At 40.7% G+C, this 17,860-nt stretch overlaps 1 protein-coding gene across 1 annotated transcript in view; it reads left to right on the plus strand.

Annotated features, from left to right (window-relative positions):
- The window catches only part of LOC119727760 (DNA repair protein RAD50-like), a 30,230-nt gene that overhangs the window by 10,372 nt on the left and 1,998 nt on the right, over nt 1-17,860 (plus strand). Inside the window, 37 exon segments of the mRNA XM_038199805.1 lie at nt 84-146; nt 709-750; nt 2,020-2,093; nt 2,524-2,583; nt 2,922-2,967; nt 3,129-3,197; nt 3,425-3,514; nt 4,247-4,307; nt 4,665-4,742; nt 5,257-5,333; nt 5,634-5,735; nt 6,364-6,433; nt 6,570-6,670; nt 6,798-6,902; nt 7,637-7,738; nt 7,928-8,040; nt 8,400-8,498; nt 8,948-9,034; nt 9,524-9,616; nt 10,061-10,186; nt 10,849-10,984; nt 11,420-11,533; nt 11,667-11,762; nt 11,957-12,104; nt 12,677-12,734; nt 13,003-13,204; nt 13,319-13,348; nt 13,579-13,718; nt 14,001-14,148; nt 14,469-14,642; nt 15,289-15,414; nt 15,576-15,628; nt 15,903-15,988; nt 16,273-16,346; nt 16,669-16,731; nt 16,997-17,130; nt 17,363-17,491. Coding sequence (XP_038055733.1) covers nt 84-146; nt 709-750; nt 2,020-2,093; nt 2,524-2,583; nt 2,922-2,967; nt 3,129-3,197; nt 3,425-3,514; nt 4,247-4,307; nt 4,665-4,742; nt 5,257-5,333; nt 5,634-5,735; nt 6,364-6,433; nt 6,570-6,670; nt 6,798-6,902; nt 7,637-7,738; nt 7,928-8,040; nt 8,400-8,498; nt 8,948-9,034; nt 9,524-9,616; nt 10,061-10,186; nt 10,849-10,984; nt 11,420-11,533; nt 11,667-11,762; nt 11,957-12,104; nt 12,677-12,734; nt 13,003-13,204; nt 13,319-13,348; nt 13,579-13,718; nt 14,001-14,148; nt 14,469-14,642; nt 15,289-15,414; nt 15,576-15,628; nt 15,903-15,988; nt 16,273-16,346; nt 16,669-16,731; nt 16,997-17,130; nt 17,363-17,491 — 3,569 coding nt within the window.

Raw genomic sequence — 17,860 nt, forward strand, 5'->3', positions numbered from 1 at the left:
GTTAACACATTTGATTACATCTTATTGTGTTGTGTGAAAAAAAGTTATTCCGTTAAATTTATTCAAATTTTCTTTTTTTTCAGTTGAAGAAGATAGAGTTCAAGTCTCTGGAGGGAGTCATCGCCAGGACCAACGAATTGGGAGAGGTTTGTCTTCACCTAGTTTGGTCTTGCTTGGTTTTGATTGGATTTGATTGGATTTGATTGTATTGAATTGGTTTGATGATTCAAGTTTATCATGGGGCAGATAGGGGGAATATTTGGGGGGACTGTTTATGATGAGGGATTTTGGGGGACTTTTATGATAACAGCATGGCATTTGGCACACAGCCAGAATATGTCTTGAGAAAGATATTTGACTTTAGGGCCATCGCAGATTTGTCCTTTGAAAAATTATAGGTAGAATAACAAGCAATTTTTCAAAATTTTCAAAGTGGCTGCCATTGCTTGTTATTCTACCTACTGACTGTGTGCCAAATGCCATGCTTTTATCACCAAATGAACAATCCCATCACCTATCTGCTGTACTATTTGAGTTTGGTTTGACTTGTAGACTTGTATTTAAGACACAACTAACAGTTTTTTGAATGCCATTTTAGAAAGTAAATTCTCGTTCTATCTTGACTCATCTGAGAAAAAAAAGCACCTTGAGAAGTTCTGCGCAGACTGGATATCTAATGCCGTAAATTTTTTGCTTTTCTTTATACAGAAAGTCAGCCTCAGCTCCAAGTGTGCAGAAATTGATCGTGAGGTAAGTAGCCTATTGCAACTTCTGACAGTTACAAAGTTAAGTTTAAAATCTGTATTCAGACCTGTTTCCCCCCCCCCCAAAAAAAACTTAGTTCAATTAAACCACGGATCCTCTACAAAAGGATAAACGACTCATCTGAGCTTGTGTACAAAATGTACGGAACAGTTTGTCTACATGCGTGATATGCTGCATCTGCACATAGAACAACGCACAGAACATGTAGAACAATGCGCTGCCATGATCGCCGACAGCTGGCATTCTGACAGAAATTTGACCACTGAAGACTGCAGTCGCGTGCCGAGCCTCGTGCACGCATGACGCGCAAGTGCCGTATCACGCATCTAACCAGAAATTTGGGGAAGTCGTTTGTCCTTGTGTAGAGGATCCGTGATTAAACGAAGTACTTTAGAATGGAAAACAAATACTGATTTTATCATGTATAACAGGAGGTCCTTGCAATGCATCCAACAATTTGTTTGCGGTTGGACAGATGCTTTCTCCAGAGTCTAATTGCCGTGTTTGTTTTGTAAATTGCCACTGTCATTTGTCATTCTTACCCAAAGACCCCTCCGACAGAGGGTGGAATTTGATATCCATTTGCGTTTCAACCCAATGCCAACTGTTTTGATAAATTTTTGTTACCATTATCCTCTGCTCAGTGGACACATGTATCAATACCCTCGATAAATGTGCAGTGTTTCTATGTTCTATTAGCCGATTTCTGCAACATTGCACTTTGTAAAATATTGTCCAAAGCGGTGTCTCTGAAACTTTTCTCTGTCCTTCCATAATTTGTCAATGTTTACAAAACGTGACATATTCTCTGTTTCGGTGCCAGGTGTATCACGGTCTGTATATGAGTGTGGTTTACCTCGGTTTGCGTCATCGGGAAAGGCAATTTATCGTGTTGTTGCAGGTAGTGGGTGCTTTCTATAGGATGCATTCCATCACACTATGAAATGGCAGCTCAATTTTCCTTTCAGAGAAACCTGTTTCTCAGCCAAAAAGAAAAGTAAAGGTCAATAAGCATCAATATTTTTGAAATCTTGGTTGCTTTATCAGATTTTTACTGTTTCGGCTGCTTTATTTTATTCCTTTTCCAAGTCAGATATACCGTATCTGTTTAATTTTTATTACAATAAATAAAGGTATACATGTACTTATAATATGGACTGCAGCACTGACCCAGTAAGATCTCAACAGTTAAGTGTTTGGTCAGACTGGAAAGAAATGTAGCTTGAAAGAAAAATGTGTGGTGCGTTTATGCAGATGGTTGCCTCGTTAGGAGTCTCCAAGCCTGTCTTGAACAACGTCATCTTCTGTCATCAGGAGGAAGCTGCATGGTGAGTCCGTCGTTCACATTAAGCAAAGTCTTGCTTCTGAAGTGTCCCAATCCACTAAAATGAGTCGGAACGCGCCAGACCTACTTTTGAGTAAAAGATTTTTTGCTTTCACATACATTGCAAAATGGAAGTTAACAGGAATAAAGTCCACATTTGTACCCACATTATATACATATAACTTAGATGTTAATTTCAGTGATAAATCAAAATGAAGAGCACATGGAGGCATCACCTTCAGATCATGATCCCGCATTGGGTAAAAAAAAGCTGAAGACACAGGGATTCACTCAATTGATTTTACTCAGTAGTTTTTGATGTTCTATACTTTTTTGGAGTAAAATGACTTATAACTTGGACTTTGATCAGCCAGCATGTAGAAGAAGACAAACCATCGTATTGCAATTAACATGGATACTTTTCTTCTCACCAGGCCTCTGAGTGAGGGCAAAACACTGAAGGGCAAGTTTGATGAGATCTTTGCAGCAACACGGTGAGTTTTGTCAGCAATGTTACGTCAATTCATAGTCATTTGATATAATATTGGAGGTTTGCTTTTGGACAATTTCAAAAAGAGGAGATTTCGAAGATGATGTTTCATAGGTAATGTGGAGTTTAATACATTATTCAGTAACAACGAATATCTGATGCTGAGGTAGCAGCATTGGCACAGTTCAATCTGTGCTTCTTGAAAGTCAGGAAGAAAACAATGGCTCAAATTGGAATGGAACCCCTGACCTCCCGCTTCCAGATGCAGTCGCTTAACCGTTCAACTGCCTAAGTATCTCTGGTGCCTTACCACCATTCCTTTTTCAATTCTCTATTTTTCAGGTACATCAAAGCATTGGACGTCATCAAGAAATTACGCACAGAGCAGGTACATGCCGAGAAAAAAAACTCATATATGCATTTTATCATCACAAAAAATAAACTTTACTTCTTCTGCGCAGGTTCTGTATTGATACTATGATTCAAATGATTAGTAGAAATGTATTCATTAATCTTGAATGGATGCACATGTGTTTATTTGGTTCGCAGAGTGCTAACATTCGGGAGTACAACACTGAAGTGAAGTACCTGAGAGAGCGGAAAGACAAAGCAAAAGAGGTCAGTTCAGGTCAAAGTTCATCTGGCCCCTAGGTCATATCTCATTAAACCATGCTGAACAAAAGCTTCCCAAATTTGTTTACATTAAATTGGTTATGATGTAACCAATCTGGAGCAGAAGACAAAGTCCCACAAGGAGTGTAGAGTTGCAATGCAAATAGGTCTTGCCAAAAAAAAGATGATGTTTTTGAGAAATTGAATTCCCGATATTTTTTTATTTGGTATAGCTCGCAAGTGATTTAGAAAGCAAGAAAGATAAACTGAATGCAGCTAAAGAATCAGTCAACCAAATCATGAGGGAGCTGCAGCCCATCATGGTAAGTACTTGCAAAAAATGTAAATATACTTTAAAGATTATTCACTACCCGTGTTATCAGTTAGGCCCAAAAAAAAAATATTCGGTCTCTGGTCAGACCAAAGTTCCGGAATTGACGCGGCCACGCGGCTTTTTTTTTTTTTTTTGCTTTTTTTTTTTTTCTTCAAGCTTGGATTGTACAGACAAGGTGGGTACTATTTTGCTTTTTTGGTGTCCTCATGTATATTGGTGTCCTCCATAATTTGCCTTGGTGCTTTCGATCATTTGCCTTGGTGCAATTTCCCATTCCTTGGTGCTCTTTGGTTAAAAAAAATGAGGAGGTGCGGAAATAGAGGGCGCTGTTGGAGCTACCGCGGAACATTTTGGAAAAAAAAAAGATCGACGCGCATGATTAAAATCGACGCGCGCGCTGACCAGAGACCGACTTATTTTTTTTTTTGGCCTTAATTGCAAATTTCTGAAATTAACAAGTTTTGGCTTTGGGATGGGAAAAAATATTTACAAAACAGTAGTCACAATATTTCCTGCAGCATATTCTATTTTATTTATTATTATAATTACACATGTACTTATTATTTTTTTGTGGGGGATTGATGTTTTTCTCGTCAGTGTTGAAATTACTTGGATGTAACTCATTTAAAGTATTTGAACACAATAAAATCATTCTTCCTAACAGATTAATAATAGTGCTTTTAGCATCAATGATTTTGATTATTTTTTGCCCGATATTTAGGGAAGAATACGTGAGATCGAAGACAGGGAGGAAGAAATTAATCTTCTGAGCACAGAAGTCGGTAAGGATTCAAACCGCATTGTGCCTCTTATTAATTAAGCTTTTGCACTCCATCACTGTGGTTTAAAAATGCTGAGGTTTATTGAAATTTGCAAGTTCTTGCCTCTCTGTGCGTGTATCATTTAGGATATGGCTCATTGTACACATGATCACAAGACAAAAACTGGAGATAGAATTATTTTTGAGTTCACAACTTGTGAAAACGAGTGTGTGACCCTGTTGACACTGGAAATCATGCCATGATTGCAGGAGCACAGCTTGAAAAACCTTGTTAGTCATGTTAGTATTACCAAAGGGCTGTGGGGTTTCAAGAGCTACATACAATGCATGTTTCTGCTTTTTTTTTGTAATTTTGCAGCAAAGTGTAAAGTTGAAAAGACTCAAATGGAGAAGAACAAGCGAGAACTGGAGGACAACTTGGAATTTATCTTCCAAGGTAGGGTTGACATAATTAACTCGAATTTCGGCAAAATATTGTAGTAGCAGTCATACCTGATTCCTCCACAGTGTATGCTTATAAAAACAATGTTTGACCTTTCTGCTATCTGAACAGTCACAGACAGTCAAAAAATCAATCATCTTCCGCCTGCCATGCCTTTTATGCAGGCTAGTCACCATCAGTCAGATCATATTTCAAGCAAGCACTGTGACTAGTCCAATTCAGTCAACAGACAAAAAGCAGACAAGCGGTAGGCAAAGCTGGCTTATCAATCACCTACAATCAAAGCATAGCTGTATCAAGTTACACAAACAGTCACACCCAGCCAATCCTGCTTTATATAGGTTTGGAGCTCTTAACTGTATGAAACAGTCACTTGATTGATTTTGACCGAGAGGACAACTTGGCACAGAATGTATATTTGCATAGGAATGTTAAGAAGTAGATATGTGATTCAAGAGTTCTTTGATGATTTCAGGTAATTCTGAATGGTTTTGTTTCAACTCCTTAGGAACTAATGAAGAGCTGCGCAATATCTTTCAGGAACACCGGGCAAAAATCGATGAGAAAGATAAGACTTTAACCCAGGTATGTACATCAGATTTCAAACAAGCCTGCATCTTTTTTTGTTTTTAATTTTGGGTGCTTCTTGATATTTATCTATAGATAGTTGTTTTGATCCTGCAAAAACCTTATATTGTCAGAGGTATTGCAGTTATCGCAACTACTGAAGTTACCTACAGAGTGCTGCTGATTTTGACATTGCTGCACTGAACAGCCTCTTATTTTAACATTATTCTCATCATGTAACAAATGCAGAGACTTGAAATGATTCTGTTTGTTGCGTAAACATCCGAATGATTCAGGCATGTGTGTTTGTATCTGCAGACGGAGAAGAGACTAGCTAGTCTGGAGAAGACTCTACAGAAGGAAAGTGATAAGAAGTCCAAACTGCTGATGAACCAAGGCAAATTGGAGCAGGAACAAGTGGTAACAAAAAATATGAAATTCTTTTAATAAGATGGAATTTGCGCCGGGTAATGTAACTTCAACATTGGGCCTTGCTCTTTCACCAACTTTTTTTTTTAATGGCAAGGCCCACTATTGAATTAACATCACCCCTACGCCAATTCCATCTTCTGAATAGTTTGGTTGAGGTAACTGGTGCTATATCGGATTCGATCAAGCCAGCTGACCCAGGCTAGCGCAGTGGGTCGAGTGGTAAGGAGTCTGCACTAGCAAGCAGAAGGTTGTGGGTTCAAGTCCCACCACAGTAGTTTGTACATTTCTTCCTCACAATCACTCGGGACAATACAGAGTATGCAGTGTCATAAGTAAAGTAGTCGGTGAAGGGCAAGGCCCAATATAAAATGAAATTCGCTTGATGCCTAGTGCTTGTATGTATCCCGAAAATCTTTTTTAGCATGTACTTGTTTTTGAAATTGAGCAGTGTCCCTTAGTGAAAGTATTAAACCGTACCTTAATGTCCCAGACAATCGGCTCAACGAAAGGTCAAGTTGGCTTAGGATACAGGTAAATGTACCAATGAAACTATTTCCTTACAAGGGCTGGCATTTTTGCATATTTTTTTTGTCTTTTGTATTTGTACTTTTCTTAGCAACATCTTGACATGATAAAGACAAGGAACACTGGCATAAAGAAGATTGCTGCTGATATGAACTTTGCAGGTTAGCGAGTGTCATTGTTATTTCTGTAGTTATTAATTATCTGTGCTCATTGTTGATGGTCTTTAGTGTCTCTACTATGAGGAATTTCAAAAGTAAATTAAACAAGCACAGTAGGGTTTTTTTATTCTCTGAACAGGTTTTACTGCTAGCTCGTTTTCTGATGAGAAGGTGAAGGAGTTCCTACAGATGATGGACAATGTCATGAAGGATATGCAGGATGAAGCTAAGGAATCTCTGGTAAGTCTTCAAACAATGGTGCTGTTAGCTTAACAAAAAAAACAAGGAATGCATGCTCTGATTAGTTGAATTGAATATTTGGTTATTGAGAAGTGAATCTTTAGAATTATAAGCTTTTCCTTTGTAGGCCGAGTACAAGAGCAGAGAGGAAGTCCTCGAGACTCAGATACAAGAGTTCCGAGACACCAAGACCAAGCTACAGCACACCGTGCAGATGAAGAGTGACATGACGGTAAGTTTAAGAAAATGAATGCTATACACCTATGTCACAAGAAAGACAAAATTAATCAGAAGATTGATAGAGGTTGAGCCAGTGGAACAGGCAGCCGATACGCATGAGCTTATAAAATGTATGAGGTGTTTTAAAGGTAGGGTAGATTATTTGTCATTTGCGCATTTGTTTCCTTTGAAGCAACAAAAGTGCTCAAAATCTAAAGCAGGTGCTTAACAACTAACCTGATGAAGCTTTAGTTCAGTGAATGTTGTATATTCCGAGAAAACAATATTCTAGGATTTTGATTTGTTTTGAATTGCACCCGAAATCAGCATCCTGGACACGTTCTCATTCTGCCGATGGCAGCTACGTGATTTCACGCACTGAACCAACGAATAATAACAACCGTGAGCATGTGTGCGTCGTGTCAACGCTAACGCACAACGCTAACGCACAACGCTAACGCACACCTATTTACACATTCGCCCAATTACAAACCAACTATTAATTGAAGTTTCCAAAATTGCCTCACTTGACGCATCTTTGGAAATGGCCGTCTTTTTTTTTTTTTTTCAAAATGACAGCATGCCAGGAAGAATAATTTCACAGGGGGTTTATTGCCATTACTATCTTTAAACCAAGTAAGCTTTTCAACAATAATGTTGTCAGTTACTTTTTGGATAGCTGCAAATGATTTACTCTACCTTTAAGTCCTTGTTGAAAGTAATGCCTTTTGCCTGAATTTCTTTCAGGCCAAGAACAAAGATGAGCTGAAACGAATCAATCAGCAGCTGAGTCGAGTGGAAGCAAATGCCCACCGTCTAAGGGAACTTGAGGAGGACCTAAAGAGAGCCGTGAGTAATCAGAGTATATGTATACTCGTTCTGAGTAACTTTGAGCTTAACTACCCCTCCCTCCCAAAATCCCCCGCCCCCTAAGCGGTGATGTCACAATGCTGGCATTTAAGTCCAAAATGGAAATGTTATCGTTTGCTTGGACGTGATTTGCATTTCATTTGTTATGTACATGTTTTGTGCTTTTAGGAGAGTGAGTTGAAAGAGGCTGAGGGTGCCATGGATCTAGACAAGCTGCGACAGGAGGTACATAAGCTGCAGGCCGAGAAGCAACAGCATGATGCTCAGATGAGCAAACTCAGGTAGGAATTGAATATGATGCTGTGGCTGGTCTATGTATCAGATTAATAGAGCACTCATTGATAGTTTGAAGGTATTTTGCTGATAGTTTGTAGATAGTTCGTAGATGCTTAAGAGATTGTTTGTAGACAGTATGCTGATAGTTCATTGATAGTTTGCAGATAGTGTGCCGATACAGTTGATTTGGATGCACTTTGCAGGTAGTTCTGAACTTGTTTGCAGATACTTCACAGCCTACTATATTACATCCTTCAAGGGCAAAAGAGACAATAAAAAAAGTCTATCCGATGTTATTTCAAAACTTGAGATCTTTCTGTTATGGAAAGGACAATAACTGTTGGTTACTGTTACTGATCTGTAGCAAGGAGATGTCGGCCATATCTCTGCAGTCTAAGGCCAGAGCTCAGCTGGAGATGCTGCAGAAGGAAAAGAATGCCAAGGAAGAGCAAATCAGAAAAATGTAAGTCAGTAGCTCTATATACCTTCCCTCCCCCTACAAAAGAAAATAAAAAGGAAAAAGGGTTTGGGGATTTTGTTGTCGGCTTATGTCATGATATGAAAGATCAGTAACTAACTGCGTAAAGAATGTTCTTCCGGGAAGGAGAGCGTTTACTTTCTACCAAAAAACCTAGACTGGAGACATGTATGACTGCGTGCATGTAAATAACGAGTGCCGACACCAGAAAGCACCTAGAATCATATTATTATGCATCGTGACGGTTCTACCTTCCCTGATTGGACTAAGAGCAGAGCACATTTCCTATTTGTGTTTGTGCACACATTTAAATTAAGTTGACCCCACATCAGATGTCATAACTTCAGTGCTTGGCTGGCTGTTTTCTGACTGTATATATCTCAGACTATCTTTCTTTTAACATTTGGGTTGTTCCCCAACTTTTGGTTTTGCAGTCGCAGTCGTCATGAAGAGGATGTCAACCATCTCCTCGGTCACTTCCCAACAGAGAGCATCAGGAACAAACTGGCTGACTATCTCATGTGAGTCGACAACATACTGTTAAGAAGACTTTGTTTCCGTTATTCATTTATCCTCCTTTGGGTAGTCTATGGAATAGACCTTTGTACATGCGAGCAGACTTGGCGATTAATTATGCAAAGCAAGACTGCGCCATGACCCCGAGATTTTGACCATTCAGCGGGCGCCTTGTATCGGGTCTTCCGTAACCAGCTGTTTGTATTACAAAAACGTGTCAGCCAATTGACCAATCAACAGCTTAGCCCACATTTTTGATTTAAATTTCTAAAGTCGACTCTGAATGGCTGGCGCGTGGGTCGCATATATTTGCGTTCCTTAGATATATCAGATGTTCGATATGGAAATGGCTGCGTTGGACAATGGGTGATACTCAAGTCTAGCTGTGGGTGGCAATAAGCTATTTTGAAAAATAAAAGTCCTCCAAGAAAGATGTGGAAGCTTGGCTTGAAATATGGTGAACACTGACTTAATCTTTGTGATTGACTCTGTAGGTCCAAGGAGACTGATGTTCGAAACTCCCAGACTGCATTGCAGCGAATCAGAGGCCAGCTAACAACTAAAGAGGCCAACAGAAAGATGATCATGTAAGTCAAAAATATGGCCATGTTCAAATCAACTGGCTGCGACTGGGAGTAACACACACGTCTATGGGAAGTGGCTGTAGCCACAAGCCAGTGGCTTCCATAGGTGCACATGTTATTTCCAGCCGCAGCCACAACTATCAGACACGGCCTAATTTGCCTTGGAGCAGGGTTGGTACTAGACAGGAAGTCAACCCTTTTTCTCAAAAACCCCAATAACTGGCTTTCCGACTTGCCATTTCGTAGATTGGCATCATCCTGTTCGTTAGTGTGACGTCACCTCCAGCACTTTCTGCACGATTGGAACCGGAAGTTAACGCAGCTCGAGCGTTTGCAGCGAATGGGCGCTAGTAATTAGTGGTGCGTGCGCGTGTATGACGTTTTTACTAACGAGCCGGATAGCTTTAATGTATATAACACCACATGACTTTTAATTGACCAATCCAGGGATCAGCTTAAGAAGAAGGAGGAGGAGTTACGAGGTTACGAGGGCCGGATGCTGCAGGAGTGCGGCAGCCAGGATGTTGCCAACTCACTCAAGGAATTACAGCAGGCTATTAATAACCTGCAAAGGTATGGCATGCCTTGTCTTACAAAATCAAACATGCTTCATGTCAACAAAATTCAACCTTGCACATGCATCCGTAAATAGTGCATGGGAACTGCCATGTTTTGTGTATATAGCTTTAATTGGTCTCCGCTCCTAATTGTACTCAGCAGAAAAATTTCCTGAGCAAGATTATCTGCGTAACAGCGTCGTGAAATTTGGTAAAGAATGTTAATGAAAGTAAAGATGACAGTGCAATTGTTTCAGAGTGGATTCCCATTAATAAGCCATTTGTCAATAGCCTACACCCTTTGCGAGTTGAATTAGAAAAACATCTGGTACACTGACTTGCTCATAATGCTTGGCACGTTTTAGCTTTGAATTTTCCAGACCAAAGACACTGTTGCTAAATCACATGATTCGGGACAAGCCCTTGCGTAGTTACTTAAGAGATGCTCAGCACCAATACATTGCTCACAGTGGGCGAGAATGGCACATAGACACCAGACCATGCCGGAGCTGGGGGTTGCTAGCATAAGGCTTTCCCCCAATCCCGTGATACAGCAACAGTCTCTTAAGTCTGGAGAATTCAAAGTCAAAATGTGCCAAGCATTCGAGCAGGTCAGGGTACCAGATGTTACGTAAATGGCTTATTGGATATTAATTTTGTTTGTTTGTTAATATACAGCGAGAAAGGTGCACTGACTGGCAGTTCCCACCTGTTTGAACGCTACATTCGCTCTCTACAGAGAGCAGAGGCCCAGTGCCCGTTGTGCCACAGGGGCTTTGATGGACAGAGCGAAGTGGATGAACTCGTACAGGAGGTAATAGCCAGAGAAATAAGGGGCAAGGCACTTAGCTGTGAAAACTGTCAAGAAGCTCGTTCGGGTGATCCAAACCATAGCCACACATGTCACAAAGTGTAAATTGTGATCTCAGCAAAAACTTGTGTGCAGCAACATCGCACTTCCGTAATCCACTCATGAGCAAAGCAAAGCCTGTTTTTATCAACTTGAAAAGGGTTTGGTCCGATAAAAATTACTTTTCTTGTCAACTTTGTATCAATTGGTATTGGAAATTTACACTCTTCAGGTGACCACTCAAATTGTCTATGCAAATAAAATTTCTCCAAGCAGCTTTTTGTCTAATTTCATCCTCTTGTACGTATTAGAGTAGTCACCCTCTGGTAATCCATTCATGAATGTAAAAGTCAAACTGACTGAGATGTCTTTTCTATTCTTTTTTGGTTTTTTTGACAGCTTCAAGACAAACTTCGTATGGCTCCTGGTAAAATGGCAGAGAAAGACAAGGCCATCAAGCAAAACAGAGCCAAATACGACAAAATGATCGAGCTGAAACCTGTTAAGGACAGTGTAAGTTATTTCATTCATTCAATTCTAAAAAATTGTATGATTCATTGGACCTTTGAGAAACTATTACCCCTCGCTGATTAAACCAAACTTTTGGATGAGTAATTCTCAATGTTGACGTCTTGGTTGCACACAGATGACCAAGCTTTCAGATCGAGAGATACCAGAGCTCAAGTCCAAACTCGCTGCCGTCAACACCGAGATCGAGAAACTTCAGACCGCACTGACAGATGTAAGAATTCATTACCCACTTTCTAGTTTTTCATTGAACACATTATTGAAACTGTACAAGATGGTTGCATTACTGTTTAAAATTTCAACAACAAAAAAGAGAAAGAAAATAACTTAAAAATCCTATTGGCATTTACAATTCCCCAAATCTGTTGTCTTGTAAAATGTTAATATTGTTTGGATTTGAATTGTAAGGGAGAGGACCCCTTGAGTATTCTTGAAGTAGATGTGAGCATGGCCAATGAGATGAAACCGGATATCTGGCAAATGGATGGCTGCCTGAGGGAGCTGAGAGACCTGGAGAAGAAGCTAGCTGTCCAGTCACAACAGCTGTCTGGAGCAGGTAAGGGTCAAGGGTCACATGTCAGGTTGTTAAACGATGGCAATACAGTCAAACTAGCTTACTTGAGCCATAGCCAGTCACAGCAGCTGTCTGGAGTGGGTACGGGTCAAGGGTCAGGGGTCAGTTTGGTAAACCATGGCTGTACAGTCACACTAGCTTACTTGAGCCATAGCCAGTCACAGCAGCTGTCTGGAGTGGGTACGGGTCAAGGGTCAGGGGTCAGTTTGGTAAACCATGGCTGTACAGTCACACTAGCTGACTTGAGCCATAGCCAGTCACAGCAGCTGTCTGGAGTGGGTACGGGTCAAGGGTCAGGGGTCAGGTTGTTAAACCATGGCTGTCCAGTTACACTAGCTGACTTGAGTCACAGCAGCTGTCTGGAGCGGGTAAGGGTCAGGGGTCATGTTGTTAAACCATGGCAGTACAGTCACACTAGCTGACTTGAGCCATAGCCAGTCACAGCAGCTGTGAGGGTGAAGGTCAGGGCTAAGGATAAGTCATAAGATAAAAGAATGTCATTTTATAATATTTGACAGTAATGAAATATAACGTGTTGATGATTTCTGACGTAGATGCTGGTCGGACCATTCAGCAAGTGAACGCTGAGAGACAGGACTTGGAAATCAAACTGTGAGTTGCCCAACAATGTTTCCCTCGTAGAATAAATAAATTACATCGTAAGCTATTGTATCGTACAAGCTATGCCAAGTGACCAACTATGCATTTTGTATAGAGTGAATCTATCCAAAACAAAATCATCTCAGTATTTAGGCCTTTTTTAAATTAGAATTAGTTGTAAATATTCTGATTAAACGCATGCAGAACTTGCTGTGATAGCCAAATTTGATGTGTCACGGAATTACGTCACTAGTGCAATTCATCCGTTTTCATTTTCCAGCGACACCGTCAACCGAACCCTGGACCACAAGCAGGGCCAGATCAACGAGCAGAGCGAGCGGCTGCAGCTGCTGGGCGCCAGCGTCAACAGCATCACCAGCGAGAAGCTGCGACTGAGCGGGGAACTGCAGCAACAGGAGAAACTGCAGAGCCAGCGGGCAGAGCTGGACTCAGCCAATCAGAGCTATGCCAGGGAGATCACGGTCAGAAAAAATCACTTGTATGATGCACTATTGATTAAATAAGATTGACTGTTTATCTGAGAAGGACATTCTGGAAAGTCACAATTTTTATTTATTTATTTTTTATATCTGCAGGATGCGAGAAACCAACTCCAACCAATAGAAGTAAGTGTGTGCCATCATCTTGGACTTGCATCTTATCAACAAAAGTAGGGACCTTCATAATTGGTTGATATTAACCAGGTGTCCTTGGGCAAGCCACTTTACTGCAATAAGAGTTAATGTGACTTCAGAAGTGCCTGAGATGTGACACATATAGTGTCTATGAAAATAAAAGTACCTTTTTCCTGTGCGTATTAGCATCTAAGTTGTAATTACTATGTTGATACTTTCAGCGTAAGTTGGACAAACTGACCAGAGAGAAGACCGCCCTCCAGAAGGAGAAAGATTCAAAGGTGGAAGAGCACAAAGCCCAGCTGGACAAAACGCATAACAAACGAGGAGATATCAGTGCCTACACAAGGAGTATCAATAGGTAATACATCTCACAATCTAGATACAATAATAAATGGCAAAAACATTTTTTACATACGGGAAATTAGATTTTGTGGTGTCCCTGGAGACGCTGTGTGACTATTTTCACTTCATCATGTCTTTTTTTGACATCCAGAAGGCCATGGACATTGTGTGTGTTAAAAAATTGACAGTTTCCCCCTGATTTTTCCATAGGATTGTAGCTGAAGAGTAGTCTTGCCGACAAGACTTGTTCTGTAGAGTTTTGCTAACCCATATGCATTTGCGCATGGTTTACTTGCAGGTACATCTCGTCAGGCAAGGAGGAGGATCTGGAGGCAGGCCGCTCTGAGATTGCTGCCAACGAGGACAACCTGGCGAGGATCACCAACGAGAAGAAAGAGGTGACAACGACCATCAACCAGTTGAACGAGGACTTGGCCAAACAGCAGGTGTGCAAAACATGATGTGTAACCACTTTTTTTAGTTATTTATATTGAAGTTAGAAACAAATGATAAGAAATTGAAGTACGTAATGGGGCATCACTCAAAGGTGTTGTCTTTTCCATCATTAGTCAGTTGGAAATAAGACAAAATTGTGCTCAATGAAAACTGAGATGAAAGGCCGTCATTGATGCACTCATAATGGCAATGTACATTAGAATGTTGAGCTGTATGATGTATCAGAATGAAGAGCTTGGTATTGTGTATATTAAAAGATTAATAATTACTGGAAAGTCTCTCAAGTCTCATTTCTTTGGATCTCTTTAAGGTGAGAGAGCGAGAGTTATCGGACAACATCCAGCTGCGCAAGAAGGCCAGCGAGATTGCCAAGGTCCAGCAGAACCTGAGCAAATTGGAGGAGCAGCTGGGAGGCATCGACCAGGAACACGTCAAAGAGGAGAAGAGGACACTGAATGCCAAGTGGCACAGTCGGAACAAAGAGGTGTGCATGATGGGCCAGGGGAGGGGTGCACTGAGTGGTCTTTAAGGGGGTATTAAAAGGGTTCTGTTTCAACTTGAGTTTACAAAGTGTCAGAGTGTTTTGGGGGTTCAAACCATTGTCAAATGTTAAATGTAGAGTACATCATTTGTCATTCGTGCATTTTTTTCGGTTGAGGCAACAAAAGTGCTCAAAATGTAAGGAAGGGTGCTTAATAACTAACCTGACCAGCAACTGCGCGCGCGTGTGCGTCATGTCAACGACAGCGCGCGCTTCGCCGAATCAAGAAAGGAACTACTAACGGAAATTTCCAACGGTGCGTCTTAAGACTCACCCATCGTTGGAAAGGCCTTTTTTCGTTGATTTCTTCAAAATGACAGCATGCTAGAAAAAAAATGATTTCACAGGGAGTTTAGTTCCCTTACTATCTTTCAACCAAGTGTGTTTTTCCACAATAATTACATCAGTTACTTTTTGGATAGCTGCAAATGATGGACTATAGGTTTAAGATATTGCTTATTCATTGGACATGGTGATTGAATGGAGACGCTGGTTTTCTCGTACGTCGGATTTTGGACTTCTGGAAGTATCAGTCAGGGATTTGGGCATGTACATAACAAGTGTCCGTGTGTTCGTCTTTATTTTGTAGAAAAACCAAGCAGATGGGAGGCAAGCTGTGCTCAAGGAAGAAGTCAAGAAAGTGGAGAGGGAACTTGCGTCAGACATGTACCACAACGCTGACGATAAGTACAACGATATGATGATCCAGCTCAGGGTATGTACTGTCAAATGTCTCAGTCAGTTAATGTATTTTCCTCCACTTTATATCATGTACAAATATTGATTTCCATTCCCATAAATTTGGTTAATGATTAGAAATACTCTCAGAGCATAGCTTGTTTTTTAATTATTATTCTGTTCTTTTTACGTCTTTAGACTACAGAGATTGCCAATGATGATCTGGACAAGTACTCAAAGGCGTTGGACAAGTAGGTCATTTTTTGTCAACCGTTGTTTCTATAATGTTCTAAAATAATACTCATTCTTAAATTTATGAATGTGGGGTCTGAGTAATGAGAAATCGAAGACCTGAAAAGTAAAGTTCACGTATGTAGTACAGTGCAGTTGAGAAACATTTGAGAGACGGGCAATTAGGGAAACATCAGTTTTAAGATGCAGGGGGAAACACCTAGTGAGTTACCTTTTGAAAGAGTTTGAAAAAACGTTCAGTGATTGTATTTGCCGCGTTTCTTTGTGTTTCAGAGCAATCATGAATTATCACCAGATGAAGATGGCAGAGATTAACAAGATCATCAGGGACCTGTGGCGAGTCACATACAAGGGACAAGGTAAAAAGCTTCCCTAGTTCCTCGCCAAGGGACAAATGGCCTTGAAGTTAAGTTGCAACTTCATTCAAAAAACACCGCTCCCTTTTTTTTTTAATGGACATTAACCACATTGGGCTTTGATGTTTTTACTAGCACATCTTTTCGAAGTATTGTATTAGCCCCAACCCCATCCTGCATGCAATGATTGACATGTGTTCTGTGGCTTGAGGTTATAGGTTGGAATCCAACTTTGTGAATCCAACTTAAACGTCCTTATTTTGCCACCGTTTGACTCATTTTTGCAGACATTGATTTTATTGAGATCCGTTCGGACGAGGACATTGGAGGTACAACGCAGCGCAAAAACTACAACTACAGAGTAAGTTAGCTTTTTTTCTGTTTGCAGGTTTAATTCCTGATTCTGTCATTTGACTGTTCATCTACTTTTCTCTGTTTGACAGTTCTTGTTTACACATATTACAGCCTTTACACATGAACCTGCAACCAACATGTGGGCATTGACAGCTCTTGAGCATTGGTACTGCATTTCTGAGATATCTGGTTTGAATCTTGTTTTTAAAAACTGAGTTACGTTTTTGGTCTCCCTTTAATTACTCCCATCATTAAAAAAAAAATTTAATTACAACGTCAGTCTTAATAATGAACTTTGACCCCAATTTACATCCATTTGTCTTGGTCAGGTTGTCATGGTGAAGGGAGAGACATCTCTGGACATGAGAGGGCGCTGTAGTGCAGGTCAAAAGGTCAGCAAAGTTTTGTTGTAGGAAGGTTTTCGGAACCCCAGCTTTGCCTATTTGGCTACAGAATCATTTTGAATCCTGTTTTCCAAAGCATCATGTTTTAAGATGCCATGTTCTAAACCAGATAGAACAGGTACTTAAAATAAGCAGGAGTCCCCTGAATGACGGCAATTTCTGAAGCAATCAGGACACATTTGCACCTACTTCAAATCATTTTCCATATCCTAGCTCATAGTAATTGTACCTTGAATGGCTGTCAATTCCGTAGGTTCTGGCCTCCTTAATCATCCGGCTAGCCTTAGCCGAGACATTCTGCCTGAGCTGTGGCATACTTGCCCTGGACGAACCCACCACCAACTTGGACAAGGAGAACATCGAGAGCCTGGCCCAGGCGTTGGTTGAGTAAGTACACATCTCTCTCTCTCTGACTGTCATAGCAGGTGGGCTTCTCAGGAATCCCCAATGTATATTGATGAGGGAAGAAAATGTGACCAATCTAACCAGACACTAGAAACATATTTTTTGTGTGCGATGGCCTTAATTGAAGATAGGTGTACATTTTACGAACCCAACCTTTATGTTCTGATACCATTCATGTACCGTATTGTGATGCTTTGTTTGCATGGCAACCCAGCATCATCAAGAGTCGGGAGCAGCAGCGTAACTTCCAGCTGATCATCATCACCCACGACGAGGACTTTGTGGAGCTGCTGGGCCACTCAGACTACACGGACTACTTCTACCGTATCACCAAGAATGATGAGTAAGTCTTGCAAAACGTAGGCTGCACTATTTATTTCAACATCACAAAATCAGCTCTTCTCCTTTCAATGGACTATGTCTTAGAGGTACTACGTGTCAACGTACATTGTACTTCTTTTGATCCTGAATAACTCTGTTGTTTACAAATGGAATTGAATCAAATGCTTTTAGAATCTGCCACTTTTGACTTGGCGTCCTCCAATGTCGATACAGCGCTGGAGACAGTGGCGGAAGGTGCGTGCTTCCATTTCGGAAGGAATGCAGTGTCATCCCTGACGTCATTGCACACCTCGATAGTTTGGGGCAACACACCATCAAGGAGGTGTGCAATGACATCAGGGGTGAGCCTGCATTCCTCCAGAAGCTTTCA

The sequence above is a fragment of the Patiria miniata genome, unplaced genomic scaffold, assembly GCF_015706575.1.
Source record: "Patiria miniata isolate m_02_andy unplaced genomic scaffold, ASM1570657v1 HiC_scaffold_20, whole genome shotgun sequence".
In the NCBI taxonomy this organism is placed as follows: Eukaryota; Metazoa; Echinodermata; class Asteroidea; order Valvatida; family Asterinidae; genus Patiria; species Patiria miniata.